A 21,883-nucleotide genomic window follows, 5' to 3' on the forward strand; every position below is an offset into this window, starting at 1 on the left:
CAATGGTCACGCTGTCTTTCTTAGACACGCTTTAAGAATGGCCGTCCTGATTCCGCTTCTCATATAAAGGTCGTCCGTGCTTCTTTTCACTTGTCCTGTTTCTAAGTAGAAAATCTGGAAAATGAACGACGCGGCCATTGGCGCTGGGCTGCGGGGGGACAGGGCTGAATAGATATTGGGGGAAGGGGGGGGGGGGGGGGGTGACTGTTCTCTCCCGATATGCCGAGTAATATTGTCGACAGAAACACGTGCCGGACACTTTAATAGCGACCAAGTAACTCCTGCCTCAAAACGCCTTTCCCGTGTGCGAAGCTCCTCCGTACAGCACCCCTGCATAGCTTTCACGAAACTTCCGCCCCATTTTCAAAGGAGGAAACAGCGTCAAACTCCAAGTAGCATATACGAATAGCTTCGTTCAGAAATCTGCCGTTCCTTCTCTGCTGAACGTCGGCAGTCTTTCTGCGAATAATGTCTACGAGAACCACACCCTGGCCGCTAGCGCCACGGCACCAATATATCGATTTGCAATGCAACAAGCAGGCGAAAGCCAGCGATCGGCTAACTCATCCGTAGCAGCCTTGACTCATTCAAAGCCAAGTGTGGCATGAAGTCTCGTGTTCCCATTACAAGTACCGCGAGTAAGCAAGCTGCGGAGGTAATCGCCAGCCACGCTTTGTATACGCGGCGCCTTCGTCGTGACGACCCTTTTGTGACTTGGCTATTGACGGCTCACGAAAGACTCGTTCCTTCCACCCTCTCTCTCTCTCTCTCTCTCTCTCCTTCTTGCTTTTATAGTAGTCGTCCTTATAAACGTGCAGCACAGTAGTTGGGCGTGTGCAAAAAAAAAAAAAAAAAGAAACGGGGGTGCGGGTGCTATTTTGAATGCACAATGCAATCGACTTGAGGCGTCCATTCAAAATGAACGCAGTGCGTCATGCGTCTCGCGATCCAAGTGACGTTTCGAAAGCGCAAGCGTCTCGGATAAACTGTCACAAGGTTGCATCCACTTGAGTTTCCATTAAGGTGTCTCCCAGTGTGACAAAACCATTTCCTTGAAATTTGATATTAGGCCATGACCCGGTTGCAGTCTTGTGCTGTGTACGGTTCTGTGCACGACCCTCAAGTTTTCGACTTGAGCGATTAAAGTGTGCAGTGGTACTACCTCTCTTCCTTGTGCTGACTACACGTAGGCACAAGTTCGTTCAAGCTTTGACAGCACTGCAGTGAACTTGACAGACCGAGCGTATACAACGTTATATGCTGCCGGCATGTGCTAAACCTTCCCGGAGCTTCGATGTGGGACGTCAGGCCCAAGCGGGCGAAAATAATTAGCATCCACCGGAACGACGCAGGAGCCACCGCCGTGCGACCCGGCAGGGTAAAAGTTGTTCGACGGCGTTCCAACGCCTCGATGTGGGACGTCGCGGGCATAACCTTGCGTCCCTGGTGCCGAGCCACGGAGCTAATTGCCGATAATTTCAAATTATGCGTACACGCGTGTAACTCTAGACGGGGCTAACCAATCCGCTGGCGGCCATGTTGCAACACTTCGGGGTTGCGCGTGTCATTGTCTGATCTTTAATTGCCATCGCGCGGTGGATGCCTTCACTTTGTTTGCTGGATAGCTTTCACCAAGCTGCTATTTCGTCGTTGTTAATGTACGGTCACCCGTTCATCGAGGCCCGATCAAATTGTGTCGCTTGTTCTAGCGGTGGGATACTGCCGCGTGACCTACTCCCACACGGTGGTGGCCTGTTTGTATTGTCCGTAGCGCGAGACGCGCATTGATAGGAGTACATGGACAGAAGCAGCCAAGTAGACTTCCGCCAATTAAGAACTCTACCCGTTCGTCAAAGAAGATGTGGGACGATTTCATCTTTGCGTTCAGCAAAGAGGTCTTCATTGCCTGATTACATACTGGAAGCCTGCGATAGCTGCACACAGTGCGACCATCATCATTCTTGTGCCTTCTGCTGCATCGGAGTCACCCCGACCCGATTCGCTATTCGGCCACCGCCAAGACCGCGTCCACTATTGCACTCCCATGCCAGACCACCGAAGCAGATCACATGCACCCTCAGCTTTTGCCCTTTCGATCTGTACCGCACTGGCTCACTCCTGGATTGTGAAATGCGGGACATAACTGTATACAGTGTGCATAGTTTTGTAACACCAATCTATCTTGTACATAATTTCTAGTACATTATCTCTTATGCATACATAGTTTCCCCCTCTTTTGTACACGGGGACGTACGTGCCTCCTGATGTGGCAGAAACAACTAAAAGTTGCAAAGGTCTGAAACGCAGGAAAGGTAGCGGAAACCCTTAAAGTGAAAGCGAGGGCCCCGAAGTTTGAAGAATTCCCCTGTCATAATAAGATGCGAGGCAGAAATGAGCCAAGTTGCCTGGCAAACTTCATTTACAGTTTTGTACAGTGTAATAGGCTTAAAACACGCTGCTCTTACTTGTGAGTGCAACAGGTATACCTGCGTCGGGCGAGGCCATTCAGTTCCTACGATGTATTCAGTGGCCAGGTATAGATTGTGGAATGAGGTCTTGTGGCAAGTTGCCAAAGAACGGTGATCAATGTTTACGAATTGCGGACGTGTATTCTTCTGTAGGAGTCGTTACACGGTGTTGGCCCTTCTTTTGGATCACGGGAGGGCGAAATTTAATTTCGGCGTCCTAGTAAACGTTGAATTTATTATGTACACGCGCTCGGATGGTCCAATCGACAGTTCCAGGAAAACTTTCGACACTCAGCACGCGTTGTCGCGTTTGCAAAGGGATAGTTTATCTTGTTGCTAAATAGGTGGTGTCCAAATCCACGCCCCAGTGACGTCTTTCTCTGGATAACAGAGCCAGAACTCCAAGGTTATGCTTTTGCTGACGCTGACTACATACACCGGAAGCGATTCGGAAGCCGGAAACACGTCATAGGACGCCATCTTTTAGACACCCTCTATTGAGGGTGCTGCCCAGGCATGCTTAGCCTTACAATGGAGCTTAATAATAGGCTTGTTCAAACGGGAAATAAAATAACTTTCTATCTTACTGTTAACGCTTAGCGGCGAGCTTATAGAATTGTCTAAATTTACGTTGGTGGCATGCACATGCACTTCGCGCCCAGCACATCGCCGCGAAGGTGACACGGCCGAAGAAGAGCGTCACTCCCGAAGAAGAGGAAACGCGGCGCGAAAGCCACCGCGCCGCTACTCAAGAGTGAGTGAGACGACTTCGGTCCGATCCCGACTATCGCGTCGCCGAAGCCGCGGCGAAACGTCGGCGATTCGCAGAAGATCCGTAATTACGAGCCCGCGAAACCGAGCAAAAGCGTTTGAGCGTCCAGATACTTTATTGACCGAGCGCTCATTGCTCCTTGGGCTGTCGATGATTCCGGGGTAATCTTGCGCAAAACGTGGCCGAGTCTCCAAGCATAACCTCCCAAGAACTTGGCCAAACCGAGATAAAGCTATAGGTGGTGTCGCCATGCAGCTTCGCTGTTTGCCCAGTCTTCGCACCACTAGTGTGAAGCTGCCCCTAATTTTTTTCTGTCCGCAATATGCCCTACAGCGAATAGATTTTCGAGGTAAATTGATCGACTTGGACAGACGCGAATTTTCCATAACGAAAGTATTGGCCTATGGCCACGCCCTGCTAAAGAGAGGGGTGCCTTGACAGCGCTACGGCATTTTCTGGTAGACAGCAGTATGAATAATATGATTTGAATTGTAGATGTTTATTGGCTCTATGTGAATTGAGTGTCTGATGTCTGCACTACTTTTCTTTCGCTTGGATGGTCACGCCGCTAGGTGGCCTGGACTACTTGAAAATGACACTCGTAATGACTCTTACTTAACGCGTGTACATATGGGGCGGTTTTACCGGTTTAGTTTGTTTTTCTCTTGTTTACAGTTATTTTTTATACTTCGTATATTTGTGTCTTGCCGACCATGTTTGCGTATTTCTCGACTGCGCATTGGAGTAGCCTTCTATAATGTTGCCTTTTACCTTCCCATCGACGTGCTGTTACTAAACAACAACAAAACATATGCAACAGAACATAATAATGCTGCACTCTCACTATTCTCAACAGCCGGTACCCTAGCTGGTGCCAACGCCTCTACGCATATACTCGTGTCAATAAATGAAAAAAAAAAAGTGAACTGCGCCCAACCGCGAAACAACACTTAAGTGGATGGTGCATGACCTGGCGTCGGTTCGCGCGGCCGTCCCATTTCCAAAGCTCTTTCAAATGTGTCAGTCAAGGCGAGAGCGCGCACAGTTCTGAACCGGCACGTCAATTACAGTCGCACACACGTTTGACGTCAATTATAATCGAAGCGCGCGTAAGCGCGACCTGCCCAGCTTCTGTGACGCATTACGACAGCGATAATTTGCGCGCGGTCGGCTCCACCGACAGCGTCACGCAAAAAAAAACCGCCGATTGATGGTAGGGCAATAACAAAAAGGACTTGCGGTTCACGAAAGTTGTACATGCGAGGCCCGGCGGCAGTTGCCACCGAATAGGATGTTGAGGAATGGCCTAGATGACTGACAGGCAAAACGCAACGCTTACTGTCAGTCGGTCAACCACTCCGAGTAGTCCTAAAGGCTTAAGCGGCGCCATTGGTCTAAATTGTTCAACCTTTTTTTTTCTTTGTGGTCTCCTCCGATCGTCCCTCTGTTTGTTTTTCTGTTTTTCGTTAAGTCATCCTCCACCGATTTTCTCCCGAAGAAAACCTGAAATGGCATTTTGGTGGTTGTACTTGTGGTTTGGCTGGTATCTCCATAAATTAAGCAATGTCGTTAAGTGCCAGAGTGCGTTGATTCTGAACGCATTCCTAACTGGTAAAAGCAAACACAGACATATTTAGGCTACTTGACACGCACACGCACACACACGCACGTACGCACGCACGCATACAAATCAAATTGGATTGCAGAAATTATAACATCTAGCCAATTAAAACTGAGGTGGATCGACTGGGGCTACGGTGCATTCCAGTAGTGTTGGTCAAAATGTTACTAATTATTTACTTATATACAATTCGCTAAGACCGCTAATGTTTTTGTCTCCCTGACTATTGAAAGTCCGCAATGCTGACATCAGAGTTGCGAAACAAAATGGAGTTTATTGCTGATGGCACCAATGCTTGATGAACAACACACCGTGCTGGAGAGATTAGTATTATTTCAGCCAGATAAGTGGTACTAGCCGCGCGAATTGATCAACAAGCTATAGTTTGTTTGTTTGTTTGTTTGTTTGTTTGTTTGTTTGTTTGTTTGTTTGTTTGTTTGTTTGTTTGTTTGTTTGTTTGTTTGTTGTTGTTCCTGTCACAACGGGGCATATTCATGCAGATTGGTAATGGAATGAGCAATCATACATAGTGCACCCCTTATTGACCAATTGATGGATTTTTTATTGATTTCAAGAAAAAAAGTACACCTAGCGTCGTATGTGATAAGTTGCACGAGCACCGCGTCCGGTGCTTATTTTAGAGGTGTGGTAACTGCAGATAATCTTTCTTTGTTAAACTTGCTCTTCCAACAAATCCGTGCTACAGGCGCTAAAATGCTTTTTAAAGAAAGGACCACATTACCTACTCGTGTTAGAAATCGCTGAACTTCATCACAGTGCCGAGCTAGGTGGCCACGTGATCACTTTTCAATGGGTGCCTAGTCATTGGGGTGTGATTGGCAATGAACTCGCTGACATTGAGGCACTAGCGGCATTCCCTTCCTCTGATGAAGTACGGATTGCATACTCGCGGCCTGACACCAACGCAGTGATCAAGGCACCCATGCAGGACCTTACGAAGGCATACAGAACCCATGCGGACAACATCCACAGACGCCTACATATGATCGATCCAGACGGTAAATTCCGTTTGCCCCCGAAGGTTACGCGGAGCAAAGCGTCATTGCTACACAGGATTCGGCTGAATATCTGAATGTGCGATTGCAGAACGTCGGCAGACAATGTGGCCAGAATTTCCACTGTAATTAAGACCAATAAGTCAATGAACAGCAAACCGATAACATCTTTCCACTTTATCTGTCTCATGTATATAAATATATAACCCTCATTTTGACCTCGATTTGCAAAGAATCGTTGGCCGTTTCAATACATAACCATCATCATCATAGAAGAAAGGTTTAAATAAAAATAAGGGCACCCTTTGTTTTTTTTTGTTTAGTTTCTTGTTGTTGCTGCTGCTGTTGTTTTTTGCAACACCTTGCAGAAGGTCAACTTCTAGTTTGCTTGCTTCTGCAGCTATAGTAGATGTCGACTGCTTTTGTTCAATCCTCCTTTCCGCACTCGCAGGTTCCTATTGGACCCAAGGGCCGTGTCATCAAGGACTGCGAGTGGAGGTATAGGCACGCAAACGTGGTAAGTACGCCACCTGTTTTTCTCTGTCTGCTACTTCGGTCAAGATAAGTCATTGCATTGCCCTATAAACGAGTATAAACGATTCAAATGTGTCACTGCTTGCGTATCACTTCCAGTCGAGATAACGACCTGACCTTGTGACCTTGTGTGGAGTCTCGTTTTTGAGATAAAGCTGTTCCTTTTGTGCTTTTATCTGTGGCCTCGGTTTTCAGTCGCAGATGTTATGGGCGACTGGCTTAGAGCTACGTTTATGTGGACTGTATCCCGGTTACGGCGTAAGCTTTCCGAGATACCGTTTGTATTGTGTTGTTGCTGTTTGTTGTTTGTGTACTGCGACCGTGAAATTTGGCTCCTTAAGAGCCCGCTATCCTAGAATCGTAGTTCAACACGCACAATAAGCACTGCAAGAGAGAACAATATAAATAATACCAAAAAATTATCACAAGCTTTCACAATCGCTTACAGTAAAATAACACACCTACCTGAACTATACAAACATACCAAGAAATTGGAATAAATAAAGCTGAAAATCTATGCAGCTTTATCTGTGACAGTCACTAATGTACTCTCTGTACACTCTGTGACAGAGAGTACACACTGGGGACGTGATCTGTGACAGTCACGAGTGTGCTCTCTGTTTATGTGGAAATAGTTCGAAGCAAAGCGCATAAAAAGTTACTAACGAAAAAAAACTGATCATGATAATAAGCTAATACAAAAAATAACAACGCACCAAAGCATGCAAATTGTCAATGACACAACAATGTCATCATGCCGTTACTGTGAGGCAAAAATTACGTCACTCAAATAGCACTATTCAGAAGAAACTACGTTGAGGTCGCTTCGCCTATACAGTCGTCAACCATTTGAGAAGTAGATAAGAGCCGCGCAGATTGATGGAACAGAAAATATTAGGAGCAACCTATATGGAAGTAAACAAGAACATCAATACGGATTTGGTAGAAAATGCAGATATAGTCTATAGAGAACGCAGATAATATTCTAGTGAGAGTAAAAGAAAAATGTGAAGTGGCGGAGTTGGACAGGTCATGCAATGCACAGAACAGATAACCGGTGGTCTACTAGACCACGCTAGTGAAGTCTATCGTGGTCCCGTGTTCATTCATTAGCCCCTGTCTTGCTATACAAGTAACCATGTCTTATTACGCAAATCGTTCTTAACTAGCCCAACATTCTGCCTTGTCTATTGGAATGACACAATGAGTTCTTTATAGTGCTCCCTTAGCCAATTCACAGGCGGCACAGTAATGTTCTTTTACAGACTCCTATTCATTCCTAATTGGAATGGCGGACAGTGCCAACTGCAGCACATGTGGTGTGGACGAAACCACCAGACATCTCTTATGTGACTGCCCCAGATACGAAGACGAGAGGATTGCCCTTCGGACGGCTTTGGGTCACTTAGACGACAGGCCTTTTACGGAGAGAAAGATCTTGGGCCCGTGGCCTCGTGCGTCTGCTATATGTGCAGGGCTACAAAGGCGCTGCTGCGTTTTTTTGAGGTGCACTGGCCTGTATGACCGCCTGTGACGAAACTCAGCGATGAATGCTTGACTGTGTAAATGTGCAGGGTACGAACATCTCTCTTCCTTCTCCTCTTTCAAGCCCTTTCCCCTTTACGCAGTGCAGGGTAGCCTACCGGGCTCAGCCTGGTTAACCTTCCTGCCTTTCCATTCTGACTTTTCTCTTTCTTCTCTCTCCCTTAACCAAGACACGGCACAGGACGAAATCGCAGGTTCGAATCCCTGCTTTATCGGCCGCATTCTAATGGCATTCGCGCACGAAACCTTGGGTGCATGCAAAAGCGCCACAAGGCACCCTTTCCCTTCCCTTCTTACTATAGCGCCACCAAGTAGCCAACTGAGTGTGCAGCATTACCAACGAAACGTAAAGCCGGTGGGACCCCGGAACTTTCTCTGCTCAAATCTGGCCCAAATTTTTCTTAGCTCTGCACCGTCTCTCCCCCCGAGATAAAGCAGTAACTGAAGGCATCAACAGCTCTCCGTTAAAGCGTCACGTTGGGTATATATTTATACTTCAGCTGAATAGCACAAACATCCAGAGAGTGTCCCGTTTCTGGCTCCCTACAACGTGCAGGCAGCCCTTATTTATTGTATCCTTTCCTACAGCGTTCCATGCCGACGTTTCGGCCCCCTAGATCTGTTCTTCGGCACTGGGGGTCTCGTAATGGGCCGCGCACCACGGTGCCATTAGCGAAACCCACAAACACGCACGCGGGCCGAACTCGCTCACGGTCTGCCGACAATGGCGGCACCACTTAGCCCGGACCCACCGCCATGCGAGCGCAATTAGGCCCTGCCGCCGTTGTTGTCGTCGCGAGATGCGTGATTGCCCTGCCGCGAGCTCTTCCAAAATCGCAACAGGCTGTACTACGTTGCTGTGCAGGGTTTGGCTAGCCTTCGGGGCGCCGATACTACGGCGTAGAAAGCAGAAAAATCTATTGTTCAATGCCGGCCTGTACACGACAGAAAGTTGAACACGAGCGAGGAATGTATCACTTTGATATTTGAGGCTATACAGCCATCGTTTCGATCCCTCTTGCCTTCGGTCAGAAATACTCAGCAGCACACCAGTCTTTAAGTTGCCCGAAGGTTTAGTAAAAGTTTGTCACGTGCGTTGTTAAATTCAATAACTGCAGTTGCGAAAGCAATGCTCAAAGACTCGTAAGTGAAAGTGTTAGTGGTTGGAGAGAGAGAAAATGCTTTCTTCTTAACGGAAGTTATTTTTTATTACTCCCATAAAAACAACATGTGCAGAAATGGACTCATTTTGCAAGGTGTAAACATTTCATGCTTATAATTACAAGATAACTAGATCGTACCAGTTATCGTCGACTTCACTGTGCGAACGGTATCGGCTGCTTCCGGCTCAAACGTTACTCACGAAAGTTGGCAAGAACCGAAAAAACGTATGTGACAAATTTTTCTTATGTTTGTAAGCTCGTGACCTTCGTAAGCTGTTATAAGGGGATACAATGTTGCCCATGGGCACGAAAAAGAAATGTTCCAACAGCACCTGATAAGTAGCGCATATGCCGTTCCCAATTTTTCTCACATTCCGGTGGCTAAGCTTGCTAAGCACGAGGTGGAACGTTCGATTCCGACCGCTATTGGCGCATTCTGATGGGAGTGGAATGCAAAAAACGCTCGTGCATCGCACTTTGGATGCACGTATGACTCATATCACTTATATCATAAGAAGCCAACAAACAATGACACCAAGTAAACATAGAGAAATTACTTGTACTTACTAATTAAATTAAAGAAACTATAAATTAATGGAAATGAAAACGAATGAAAAAAAAACTGTCCGCAGGTGGGGAACGAACCCACGTCTTCGCATTACGCGTGCTCGTGACGCCTGCGGCAGAAAGGATGTTCCACATCCGCCGCTAGGTTTGTGAGTGGTGGCGCTGGCTAACACTCCCAGGGTTAGTTCTAGTTGTAAAACATAAATACCCCAGAAAGTGGATGGGAGTACGGCTCTCTCCCTCTTTTCCTCTTTCTATTCCCCTTTCCCTTACTCCTGGTGTAGGGTAGCAAACCGGATGCTCGTCTGGTTGACTTCCCTGCCTTTCCTCTCCTTGCTTTCTCTCTCTAAAGAAGTCAATCAAATAATCACACGATCAGTCTTTCTCGTTTTCCATCATTTCCAGAAGGCACGAAGTTTAACGAGTCAACATGGCGATTACCAAAGTTTCCTTCGAAAATCACTAGGAGGAACTCTAGCACTAGTGTCTGCGCAGGAGTTTCTGGCTGTGTGGCAGTACGCACAGGAAAAAAGTCTAGGCCAGAACTTAGCACCACTAACTCTCTAGGCATATATGCGATAGCAAACTTAAATGTCATGATTGCGACAAGTCTCGACAGCAGTGCGCGGGTAAGTCATGGACCACCTTGCACATTCTCAGTTATCAAAGTGACATTTCTATACCTCGTATCTCTTACAAACTTGCGAGTTCGCGCACACTGTGACGTGCTCGTGTACACTCGAATCATCTCGAGATATTTATGTTTAATACTTCTAAAGTGTATGAAGTCTGCCTATATAACGGATGTTTCAGCGAACACTTTCAATTTTTTTTAAAGGTTACTTGTAGCAGATAGCACAATTCTAGTTCATGAGCTGGTCTACTCGAAGAGGCGGACACTACTTGCACACAAAAAAAAAAAATACATAATCGACTAATTACCAAAGACTCACAATTTTTTTAACTAGTTACCTTATGGCCCATGTTGCAATTTACAAATTGTAGCCGTGCAGTTCGCAAGGCTGATCACTCGGAACGAATTCTCAGGGTGGAACCAGTTTCGAGATATTAATTCTCGAAATTTGAGGAGAAATGTATTGGCGTTCCAGTTATTTTCTTAACAAAACGTCGTTTTATGCATTGAAGCACAAAAGTGCAATACATTACATTCGCTGAGCACGAGGTCGCGGGATCGAATCCCGGCCACGGCGGCCACATTTCGATGGGGGCGAAATGCGAAAACACCCGCGAACTCATTATGTGGTCCAAATTTCCGGAGTCCCCCACTACGGCGTGCCTCATAATCAGAACTGGTTTTGGTACGTGAAATCCCATAATTAATTTTTTTTGCAATACATTACATTGCACACTGCCTTCAACGTGTTTTTTTTTTTTTTTTTTTTGAAATTCATTCGGAAGTACTTACGCAAAATATTCACTCTGGGTATGAAGTAAGGTGCTTGTGCAACGGTAAAGAAGTGGTTTACTCATATTCTTGTCGTCCGCTTTCGATAAATTCGACAATAAATGGGTCTAGACCTTTGTGTCGTCCCAGGCGGCCGAACGCAACCTCGAGGTGTGTTTCGAAGTCACTCAGATTGCGTGATAAATACCGCACGCGGAAGCAACATGGCAATATACTACACGTAGTTCCATCTTTATCTCAGCGTTTAAGCAATGAAATGCAGTGTTTACCCCAGCAAACATGAGGAGACGATGGAGATAGTTTTTTTTTTTTTTTTCTTTTTTCACGTACATGGAGACGCAGCTTTCGGCACCTAACCTTGGTATTCAGATTTTTAAAATTGCTTATCAAGTTCATAACAGTATACAGAACCACCTTGAAGAGCGACTATGTCCCATAGTTGTGTTCTGGTCTCAGGAGGATATAAGATATAAGGATATGCGCGACTGATGGAGGCATCGAACCTGCGTCTTCCAGCACAGCAGCCCCATGTCATTAGGACACGATCGCACTCACTGAACTTCTGTCGTGCCAAAGTCGCTTTTTTTTTTTTCAACGTCTGACGCGTGTGTCACGTGCCAGTTTCTAGCATGCTCCCCTCGTGACAGCTATTGCGCTTTGAGACAGTGCGTTATAGACTGCACTATATGGGTGGACCCGCATTTTTGTCAGAAGAACGTGATACATCCAAACTGGGTGAAGTCCACCTATAATGCTATCGCATTAAAAAAAAAAGTGCAGTGGATAAGAAAGTTGAAAGTGTGTGCCTGGGCCACAGCTGACCACGAAAAAAAAGAAGAGGAAGTCCAGTGGCCGAACTTAGCATTCCGCTTTTAGTCAAAGCCGGACGAAAAGCGCGCGCCTTTGTTCTTCTCCACACCTTAAAAGAGACAAACCTAACTCAAGAAAGAAAAAAAGCAAAGGACGAAAGAACCGTTTAGAAGCGTTCTCGGAGAGGGTTATCCTAAGTGGAAGAAAACGAAAACTTAAACGAAATGAAGGAGGCAGGAAGGAAACTTTCGAAAGCGCGAGCCGCGGGACCGCTTTAGCATCGTTTGAGCAAACACGCCCGCTCTTTTTTGACACCTTCAGACCTCGGCTATATACGTAGCAACGGTGTCCGTTTTTTTGTGAGAAGGCGAAGCGACCGTCCAACGCCTCTATATATAGAGCAATTCAGCGATGCGCCCGAGAAAAGACAGTGGGAGGGCGTCGACGTAGAGATAGACACCGGAGTAGTCACGAGGGGGGGGGGGGGGGGGGGAGGAGGGTATGGGAAGCGACGAGCTTGGCGCTTTCAGCTGCCGCCGCCGCCGCCGGCTTGAATGCGTAAGCGCGAGAGATGGCCAACAACGCCTCGACGCTTCTGCCCAGCGGCCTGCATCGTCGGTTCAAACGACGGCGTGACTTCTTTTCTTCTTTTTTTTTTCTCGGCCCGGCTTTGTGTCGCCACACTATCTTTAGTGTGACAGGGCACGACCGCGTGCACTGCTTCGCTAATACGGCGCAGTGCTGTTGGAGGTTAGAGTTGGTATACGTCAGCCGTGCGAGAGAGGAAGCGTTCGAATGAACGAGCGCTTCATTGCGGCGCGTAGGAATCAGAGCTGGGTATAATGGAATCAGTTGCGAAACGGCGCTTTTATGACGGATCTTCTACTGTGAATAAGCTTTCTCAAGGAAACCGCACTTTAATATCAGCCCTGTAACGTACTGTGACTGCGTTTTGGAATGGAACGATGAATGTATTACCGTCCACTTTGAAACAGGGTGGAAGCTATGTATCGTCGAGCTCATTATTTCTAACCTCTACGCTGCCTTTGCTGTCGGCCTCTGAGATACTGCGTTCGTGTAAGAAACCGTTCTCCCATAATAATGGGTGTGTTTTATTACCTATCAGACCCCCACCCCCCTCCGTGTGAGAAAACAGCGAGATGGGTTGTATGCGTGACCAAATTTAAAGTTTGTTTGTTTGTTTGTTTGTTTGTTTGTTTGTTTGTTTGTTTGTTTGTTTGTTTGTTTGTTTGTTTGTTTGTTTGTTTGTTTGTTTGTTTGTTCATAAATTAGGTAGCACTTTCTTTCGCTGATTACAAAATCTGCGTTGGGCATTGAGCTGGTTTCTGGAAGATGAGACCCGATACGGGGTACTTTGTGTGTGTAGGATTGGAGAGCTGTTACATGCGTCCCCAAGAACTCCGCAGGAATCCTTCGTCGTTAGCCTAGCCCGAATGTATTGCAGAAAAGCCCATGTAGACATCCTTGCGCAAAGCAGCCACAAAATAAATAAAAAACTAACTACGTTACACAGCCTGCTAAGTTGAATATCGCCCAATCCGTCGAAACTGCTTCGTGCAGCGGTCACTATGCTTCACCAAGGGAAAGTCTAGACAAGATATTTGCGGCCTTACAGCCAGAAAATACGAATTTTACGAAGCAAACATGGGCTGCTGTGCGAAGACGGGCGCCAAACTTCACTGTGACGCCGGTGAACGCAAAAAAAAAAAAAAAACAACAAACAAGTGGTCTAAATGATTGTTTTCCAAAACGGTGCCCCTTATTGCCGCATTGTGTCCTATTAAACTGAGTTTAAATGCCCGTTTCTGTCCAGTAATTCAACACTCGAACAAGCCGAAGGCACTTGGGGTGGAATATTTACACGCATTATTATAGACACTTTTCTTTTATGTACGATAATCATAATGCAAAGAGAGGATTAAGATTCTTGAGATTGATACGTGGAAATCAATCAACAGGTTTGTTTTATAAACTTAGCTAATGCGTCGATGCACCGTTATCATAAATGTCACGTTACTATTCGAGGTTGCACAAATTAATCGCTCGAAGTGTAATCGGGGGACTCGCAGCGGCGACTGCGCGCAGTGTAAAGCAGCTAACATTCGGCATAAATGTTGTCGAAAATCTCCACTTCGAAGTGCAACTGTCCGTGCACGTCTCGACGCTTGGGAAGTGTTGCACGGAATTAGAGGAAGACAGTGTATACTGTTCGCAACGCACTACCGCCGTTCCGTAGACCTGTTTTTCTTTCCTTCCGAGCTCCCCACCTCTCACCTGCAATTTCTCCACGCCCATCCCATGCACAGTACATTCAACGCCGCGAGCTTGCCTGACAATCTGCCGTCCTTTATATGACAGCGAGTATCACCCGCGTTCAGAGTAATATGCAGAATCGGGGGCGAATACACGGCACCAGATCCGGGTTATTGTTGTACACTGCGGCTCCGCAATTCTGTGCAATGTAGCGAGGCGATATCGGCCAATCAGAAGTGAGAATCCACGCATATCCCAGCGATATGACGATGGCTTGTCCATCGTCCGCCTGTAAACCATCCGCGATTCTTCCATTCAGTCGGCGCAATTCGCGAGAGGAGGTTAGTGACGTATACAACGCACAAACCATTCCTTCCACTTTTCATTCCTGGCCGGCTGGACCTACGCGGTATAGGCCTTTCCTGCAGAGCACCGAGTTAATGAAACGGGATGCATGGGGCTCCTGGCTGACTTTTTCTTTTCTTTTTATTTTTTTTTTGCTACTTTTTTTTTCTTTTTCGAGTACAACTTGTTCCGCATGCTCGTCAGTTCTGCCGTATACGTGGCAGGCTACGCGTCGATCTCGAATGCCGACAGGCGGAATAAACTGCGAGAGGCAACAACGGCTGCAGACGGGTCGTAGCTGCATGTCCCAAGCTGAGCGTGTACCGATCTGCCACTGGCCTCCGCCAAGCTTGTCGGCGTGTGCACAGTTTAGTCAGTCTACGTGTCTCGTTCTAGATTCCTTCTGTCATTCATTGCTTTTTTTATTTCTTTCCGTCCTTCGTTCTCTCATTCATTCTTTCCTTCTTTTTATATTGATATAATTCATTCAACATTTCTCTCCTTTGTTCTTTCTTTCAGTAATTGTTTCTTTCTATCCATTTTTCTTTCTTTCTTTCTTTCTTTCTTTCTTTCTTTCTTTCTTTCTTTCTTTCTTTCTTTCTTTCTTTCTTTCTTGCTTGCTTGACATGTGTTGCAGCGGCGGTCGTCTTTACGGAACCGGTCGCGGAAAAAGCGATCCGTCTGAGACCATAACGGCGACGAGTGCTTGCAAAGAGTTTCGAAAGAGCAGGACCTTATTTTCCTCTATGCAAAGCTGAGTCTGGTTCTTACGCGAGCGCCGTGCAGAAACTTATTAGCTTCCGCGGCACGATTGAAAGGAGTATTGCGTCCCACTAAACGTTACTATGTCTTGCTGAATATTTGATTGAACATTTCGACGGGAGGCGGAAGCAATGTGTCCGCGAAGCACGCGCCACCCAATATTATTTCCGCCTCACAGCTGCACTTACCTTGGTTTTGCTTACCAGCGTTCCACGCTGCGCAGTCTGCACTTAGCGTTCAAAGCTACGTGTGTTAACGTTGTGCGGTGACACTATAGTGAAGGGGTTCGCAGTTGTTGCCAAGCGCCCTGTTGCCATTTGCGTAGAGTAAATGTGAAAAAAATATATATATTCGCATGTATAATTTGATGAGTTCTCGCGCAACCTTTTGCAAGCGTACTTCCACGTGGGTTTCAATATAACTCGGATGACTGCGTCAGCTGTTCCTCAGTTGCACTGCCCGCTAAGGATACGACCTTTTGGAAGGCACGTGATTAGCGTTGATGTCAGCGCCTTATCTGGTCATTGCGCATGCATGACTTGGAGTTGGTTTATTCGTTATCATTTATTGGTGTGATTTTAATCAAGTCTTACAATTACGAGCAGTAGTCCGTCCTCTTCTAAACACCAACATGAATCTGTGCCCACTACAGCCCAAATGTCAGTTCTTCGTTAGCTTGCAACTGAAGTGGCCGATGAGACCTAATTAACTATTCCTAACTGACGACTGAAAGACGCGGTTGGTAGTCACAGACAATGAGCCTCTTTCTCGCAAAACCTTTAGAGGTATATACAGTGGAACCCAGATATATCGAATCGTAATGGGATCACAAAAAATGTTCGATGTATAGGTAATTCGATATATAAAATAAAAATGTTATACAAAAAAATTCAAGGGGATTTTTCGTTATACACAGTAATTCGTTATATGTGCGCTCGATACGTCTGGGTTCGACTGTATTATTATTTTTTTACCGCTTAAACTGTTTGTAATTCATATATGAGTCATAGTGAACGAACACCTCGACTAAATGTGAGCATTTACTTCCTAAAGCTGCCCTGCGGGCTTCTATAGGGCAGCAGTGCCGGCGACGACTCCGAGTTAATTTTAACCGTCTACGTCGCTATTCCGTCTACATCAAACTGCAGCTGCCGTGGCCACAGATCGAACCCGCGACCTCGCGATCAGCAACGGAACGTCGAGGCCGCTGAGCCGTCCCGGCAAGTCTACGGACGCCTTAGTTGGGATTATCCCGTCATGCATCACTTCGCATGATACAAGCACCTCTCAAATGCCGCGGCTGTTTGACACTTTTCAAATCTATCACGTAGATAAAAGCGTGTCCCTATATCTTCTTTTGAATGTGAAAGCATTATATGGCTTCGTGAAGCGGAAGATCCTGTGGCGTGGCCGGAAATGCTACAAAAAGTCATGTGGTCAGAGACAGACCGCAGCGGTGGCCGGTCTATATATAGCGCGTCGCGGCGCTGCCAGTCGGTGCGATGATTTCGCTGAGTTCTGTTGTGCGCTCCGAAGGCCGACTCCCAAAGTTGGATTAACATGGATTAAAGTGGATTAATGTGGATGAACGTGGAATAAAGTGGATTACGGCGGATTAATGTTGGTACAAATAAGAGCAAGGTGGATTAAGGTCGAGTTTTGATTTAAGGGGTTAAGTTAGAGAAGCCATTATGCTTTCGCATTCAGATCACCTAAGGGTACTTAAGTGGCTCAATGTCTTTTTTTTTATTGCGATAGCAATTATATGGACACTCAAAAGCAGATTTCTGCCGTCGGCGTCGCCGTCGCCGTCGGCGTCGCCGTCGCCGTCGCCGTCGCCGTCGCCGTGAGGTTCCGTATGACGTCATTTGGAGATGAAATCGTCGCCGCGCGCCGAACGCTGTATGTGCGAGTGAAAGGGCGCGAGGGGCGCGTCTTTCACGGGGAGTGAACGCACGGCGGAGAACAAACGCGCGTTCTGCGCCGTGCTCGCTTAAGGGCTGCAGAAGTAGGCGTCTCTTTTCTCCTTTACAATCACCATATATGTAGAGCAAACGCGCCTTCTTCGGACGCGCGAGAGGCCGTGGGGGAGGGGGAGGGAAGGGAGGCGACGTTTAGCTGCGGCACCAAGTGCCTATTTATATCAGAGGCTCCAGCAACAGTCACCAACGCCGCACGCATTTTGAGCTAACGCGGGCAAAACGCCGATGGCGTCGACAACAGTTCTGCGTGTTGTTGCTACCAAAGCCGCTCACCTTACTTCGTATGACATTGCTGTGTTGCTATCGCATTCATTGCTTCGCCCTTAGGGCGAAACTGTGACATTTTTTTTTCTTCCTCTGCAGACCGATGACGTCTTGTCTTGCAAGAAATGCGTCAAGGACTACGAACTCCGTTTTCCCCCAAGGAGACTGGACGTAAGTCACTCTTTTTTTTTTTTCTACTTTGCCACTTTATACGCTATGTACACGGCGTGGTTGTGAACGTGGTTGTGAACCATACGTGGAAAACTGCAGCTTTCATTTAGGACGGTACAGAGAGCAAAGTGCCCGCGATATTACCGAAATGATCACATGTACCGATTATTCATGTGTTAGCGTGCCTTCTATATCTCTACAATACTGAGAAATGCGCTACTCGTGGAATGCGTGATAGCCTGCCGACAGCAGTGGGCTGCGAGGAATTAGTGTTCGTTTGTTTTCTTTTTATCTTCTTTTTATGTTTTCTGCCTAGACAGTCTTTACTATATATTGCAGTTGATTTGCAATGACAACTGGTTGTTAGTCGCCGTTGTATCTGACGTCTGTACACAATGTACCATCCTTTGCGTCATTCGACTTGCCTAAAAAAAATCAGCAATCAGCCCATTTCAGCATTCTTATCCGATAAGCAAAGCTACCGGTGTGTGGTTCGCTCATAATGGCGATATCACAATCTCGAACTGCTGGGCGTATTCCTGCTAAATATGTATTCGGGAACGCGAAGTTAAGAACTCACCCCCATAACACACAAAGCTTTTCGTTCGCAATTGCTCTTTGCCATTGGCAAGCCGGCTTCGCTAATGAAATGTCCAGCATCAGGATTGGCTGAAATTTTCTCTTACGAACAATTCTAGCGTAAGACGCTTTTTGTGTGTGTGTGTGTGTGTGTGTGTGTGTGTGTGTGTGTGTGTGTGTGTGTGTGTGTGTGTGTGTGTGTGTGTGTGTGTGTGTGTGTGTGTGTGTGTGTGAGTGTGAGTGTGAGACTAAGGGGCCCTTAAGCAAACTTGGGAGACGCTTGAGCTTTGCCTTTAAGAATAGAATGCGACAGCATTCAAAGGCCCCTGACTGCTTCTCAAGCATCCCGACAGCTTATGCAACCGCAATCTTTACCGGGAAGCGCTTGCGGCGAACGCTATGCACGAAGGCGAGCTTTCTGGCTCTTTCTTTTTCTTTCCCCAGCACGGCCGGCGCCGCCGCTGCCGACCTGCTTTAAAATCGCTTTAATATGTGAACGGTGGCTCATGGACAATACGTTTCATAAGCCGCTGTTGCAGTATCTGCATGAAACGGGCCTCCGTGCTTACATGTTATTTTATCCTCGCACTATATGCTGCATGAGTAGCCACGTGAATAAAAAAAAAGAAACAAATATCATAGTTTTTCGTTGATAGACACATTTCCTTCGCGTGTTGAAGCCACTTGATTCAAAGTAGGCGCTTCAGTTCTTTTGAACTTCCTACGTGCCCGTGCAGTGGAGGAGCAAAATTATGCGACCTATATATGCGTTAAAGAGAATCCAGAAATAAAACGGAAACCGGATTCACAGAACAGTGGGTAATTCTTAAGAACTCCATCGCCAAATTAATATTGGCACAAGTTGCTCTTTCGATATGATTCTTCCGATCAGCAGTCAACTATTCATTATAGGCTATTGGCATTATAGTCAACTATTCAATATACGTTTACACGATATAGACATGTCTTGCACAACGCCTGACTAATACTGAGCGGCGTAATCTATTTGGCAAGTGTACCCTAGCATTGAAGTTCACTGTAAGGAAACGCAAAACTGTGCCTTGTCTTTGTAAGAGCTAATACAATATAAAATGTGCAGTTGCGTTTTGAATGATCTCTTATTAGTTTCCGGATTGTCTGAACCTCAGATAGCGCGATCAAAAATGTGGGTAGATGCTGCGAGTTGAAATAACGTGAACCTAGGCAGTGCGCGTTTTTTTTTTTCTTTTTTTTTTTTACTTCGACTACTTTTTAAAGCCCTCAAAAGTAACTCGAATGATGTCACTAGAAAATTCATATGTGCCCGGGCCAACATCACTTCTAAGTAATATCATAGCAGTCGTCTAACTAATTAAACTAATTGCATTAAATAACTTCTTAGTAAAAATATTTACGGCACATGTTTGTATTGAACACCGACCGCCCTGCAGACGTCACAGGAGGGTTGCACCGCGAGCCGTGTGCATCGCAGTGCTGAGTGCGTAATCAGGGAAATTCAGCAAATGTGGTAATTGTATGCTAATTATTTCGGTTTACATGGTCGTATTGAAATGTTCAAACACGGAACTAGTCTTTTATGACGATTTCCTCAGCATTTCCAGCATAAACACGCCCCGCAATGTTTGCGACTAAAAGTTAATTCATGCAATTAGATTAATTAGTGAAGTAATTGCTTTCGTATTTGTTGGAATTGATGTCCACCTGGCCACATAATTCTGTAGGGACGTCATTCGGGTAACGTTTGGAGGCTTTTCTAACAAAAAAAAAAGGTGTTCTAAGTAAAAAAAAAAAATACAGTTTTTTTTTTTTTTTTCTCTCAACCTGTCCCCTTTCAACTTTCAAGACAAGCAGGGGCCGAATTCACAAAGCTTTCGTTCGTAAAAGCTTCTTTCCATTGGCAAGGCCGCCTTCGTTAAAAATATGTCCAACATCAGGGCTGGTTGGGATTTTCTCTTGCGAACGATTCTAGTGTAAGAGCATTTTGTGAATACGGGCCCAGTTTTGTATGCGTCGCATGATCCTCACGGATAAGACGCTCGTAGTGAAACCGTCATCCGTACGCCGAGAATAAGGTTGGACAGGAATTTTGTCCTTTTCTGACATTTTTTTTTCTTCTTCTTTGCAAGGCTAAACGAGCTCTGTCGATGGTCGTGATATACCCCTGTCACACGGCACATGTAATGTCATTCGCAGCGAATGAGATTACGTGTCAATGCCATTTTTGTTGCTTCTACTCGGGCATAGTGAATGACATTCACAGCTAATGGCCTTCGCCCATTGAATGAGTTTCCCGAACTCATGTACTAGTGACTGACTAAGTGGTCGGGAAACAAGTAGTTCGACGACATCAAATATATATGTTGTCCAACATTTCTAAAGCAGCATTATCTTTGTGCCTTATAACGACACATTTCATGTCCCTGGTCGGAGGTTTTTCGCAATTGGCTATAACTATGGAAGTGAGCTATGCGTTACCTACGAAAGATTTCTCGAAGCATACCGTCATCGGCATATTGCGCGAATGAAAACGGATAAAAAAAGGAAGCGAGAACGGGGAGCGGCACGGAAGTGAACTTCCTGTCTCCAAATTCTTGATTACGTTGACAGTTTAAAGGCCGCAGCCAATCAACCCACTTGGAGAAATTAAATCGGTAGCGTGAGCAGTAAACGAAAAATTGGGGCCGATGGCGATTTGGGCAAGCATGATAATACAAATCAAACATCTTTGCTAGGTAAATACGTTCAGGTTCGCAAACCACACCAAATAAGGAGAACAGCAAAGTAGATAGCATATGCAATCACATGACGCAAATGATGCACAAGTCTGATCTGTCCTTCGTCTTGCAAGGCATGGCAACCTAACTAGCCTAACAATACGTTTTGACGTTCCGGTTGATCTGGCGATTCGCAAAAGTAACGCCCGTACGGCAGCATATAAGCTTTAACGTTACATTGTGTGGTAATACGAACGTGATTAGCATAGTCTACGATGGTGATTGCAATCGTTGCAGTCTGGAACGAAAGGCCACGAGATCGATGTTGTTCACGTCGCTAGAAAAGTACTCATCTATAGCTATTTATATGCTGACCGTGCGCTGGAGCACCTTCTCAGTAAGCAAACTCTCCCTGCGAAAGGTATTCTCAATTATTCAAAACGCGCTGGCGTGTGTCCCGTGCTATTCACGTCTTGTGTATCGCGTTAAAGCAGATATCTGCGCTGGAACAATGGTCCAGATTCATGCTACGTACTGACGCCCAAGTTACGTACTTGGACTAAAGTTATGGCGCCTTCTTCACTTCTTCAGAATGACACCGCAATGAAAGAAGACGTGAATTAGACGACTGTCACTTTATCGTGAGCTTGTAACTAATGCAGAATTCGAGACTAACGCCCCTCTTTTCGCACGACGGGAGCACCTGTCATGACACCGTTTCGATACGCACCTGTAGATCCACAGAGGAGTGGCATCGTTGGTATTTTTTATTGCGATAGCAATTATATGGACACTCAAAAGCAGATTTCTGCCGTCGGCGTCGCCGTCGCCGTCGCCGTGAGGTTCCGTATGACGTCATTTGGAGATGAA

At 46.1% G+C, this 21,883-nt stretch overlaps 2 protein-coding genes across 4 annotated transcripts in view; one reads left to right on the forward strand and one right to left on the reverse strand.

Moving 5' to 3' along the window:
* The window catches only part of LOC119433990 (uncharacterized), a 165,286-nt gene that overhangs the window by 117,909 nt on the left and 25,494 nt on the right, over positions 1-21,883 (forward strand). For all 3 annotated transcript variants that reach the window (XM_037701284.2, XM_037701285.2, XM_037701283.2), the window contains 2 exons: positions 6,329-6,394; positions 17,649-17,720. In XM_037701284.2, the coding sequence (XP_037557212.1) occupies positions 6,329-6,394; positions 17,649-17,720 (138 nt within the window). The remainder of the gene's footprint in view (positions 1-6,328; positions 6,395-17,648; positions 17,721-21,883) is intronic.
* LOC119433986 (flavin-containing monooxygenase 5) overlaps positions 1-21,883 on the reverse strand; it is a 50,130-nt gene that overhangs the window by 27,231 nt on the left and 1,016 nt on the right. The gene's annotated exons all lie outside the window — the stretch shown is intronic.

This window comes from Dermacentor silvarum, chromosome 11, assembly GCF_013339745.2.
Source record: "Dermacentor silvarum isolate Dsil-2018 chromosome 11, BIME_Dsil_1.4, whole genome shotgun sequence".
Lineage (NCBI taxonomy): Eukaryota > Metazoa > Arthropoda > Arachnida > Ixodida > Ixodidae > Dermacentor > Dermacentor silvarum.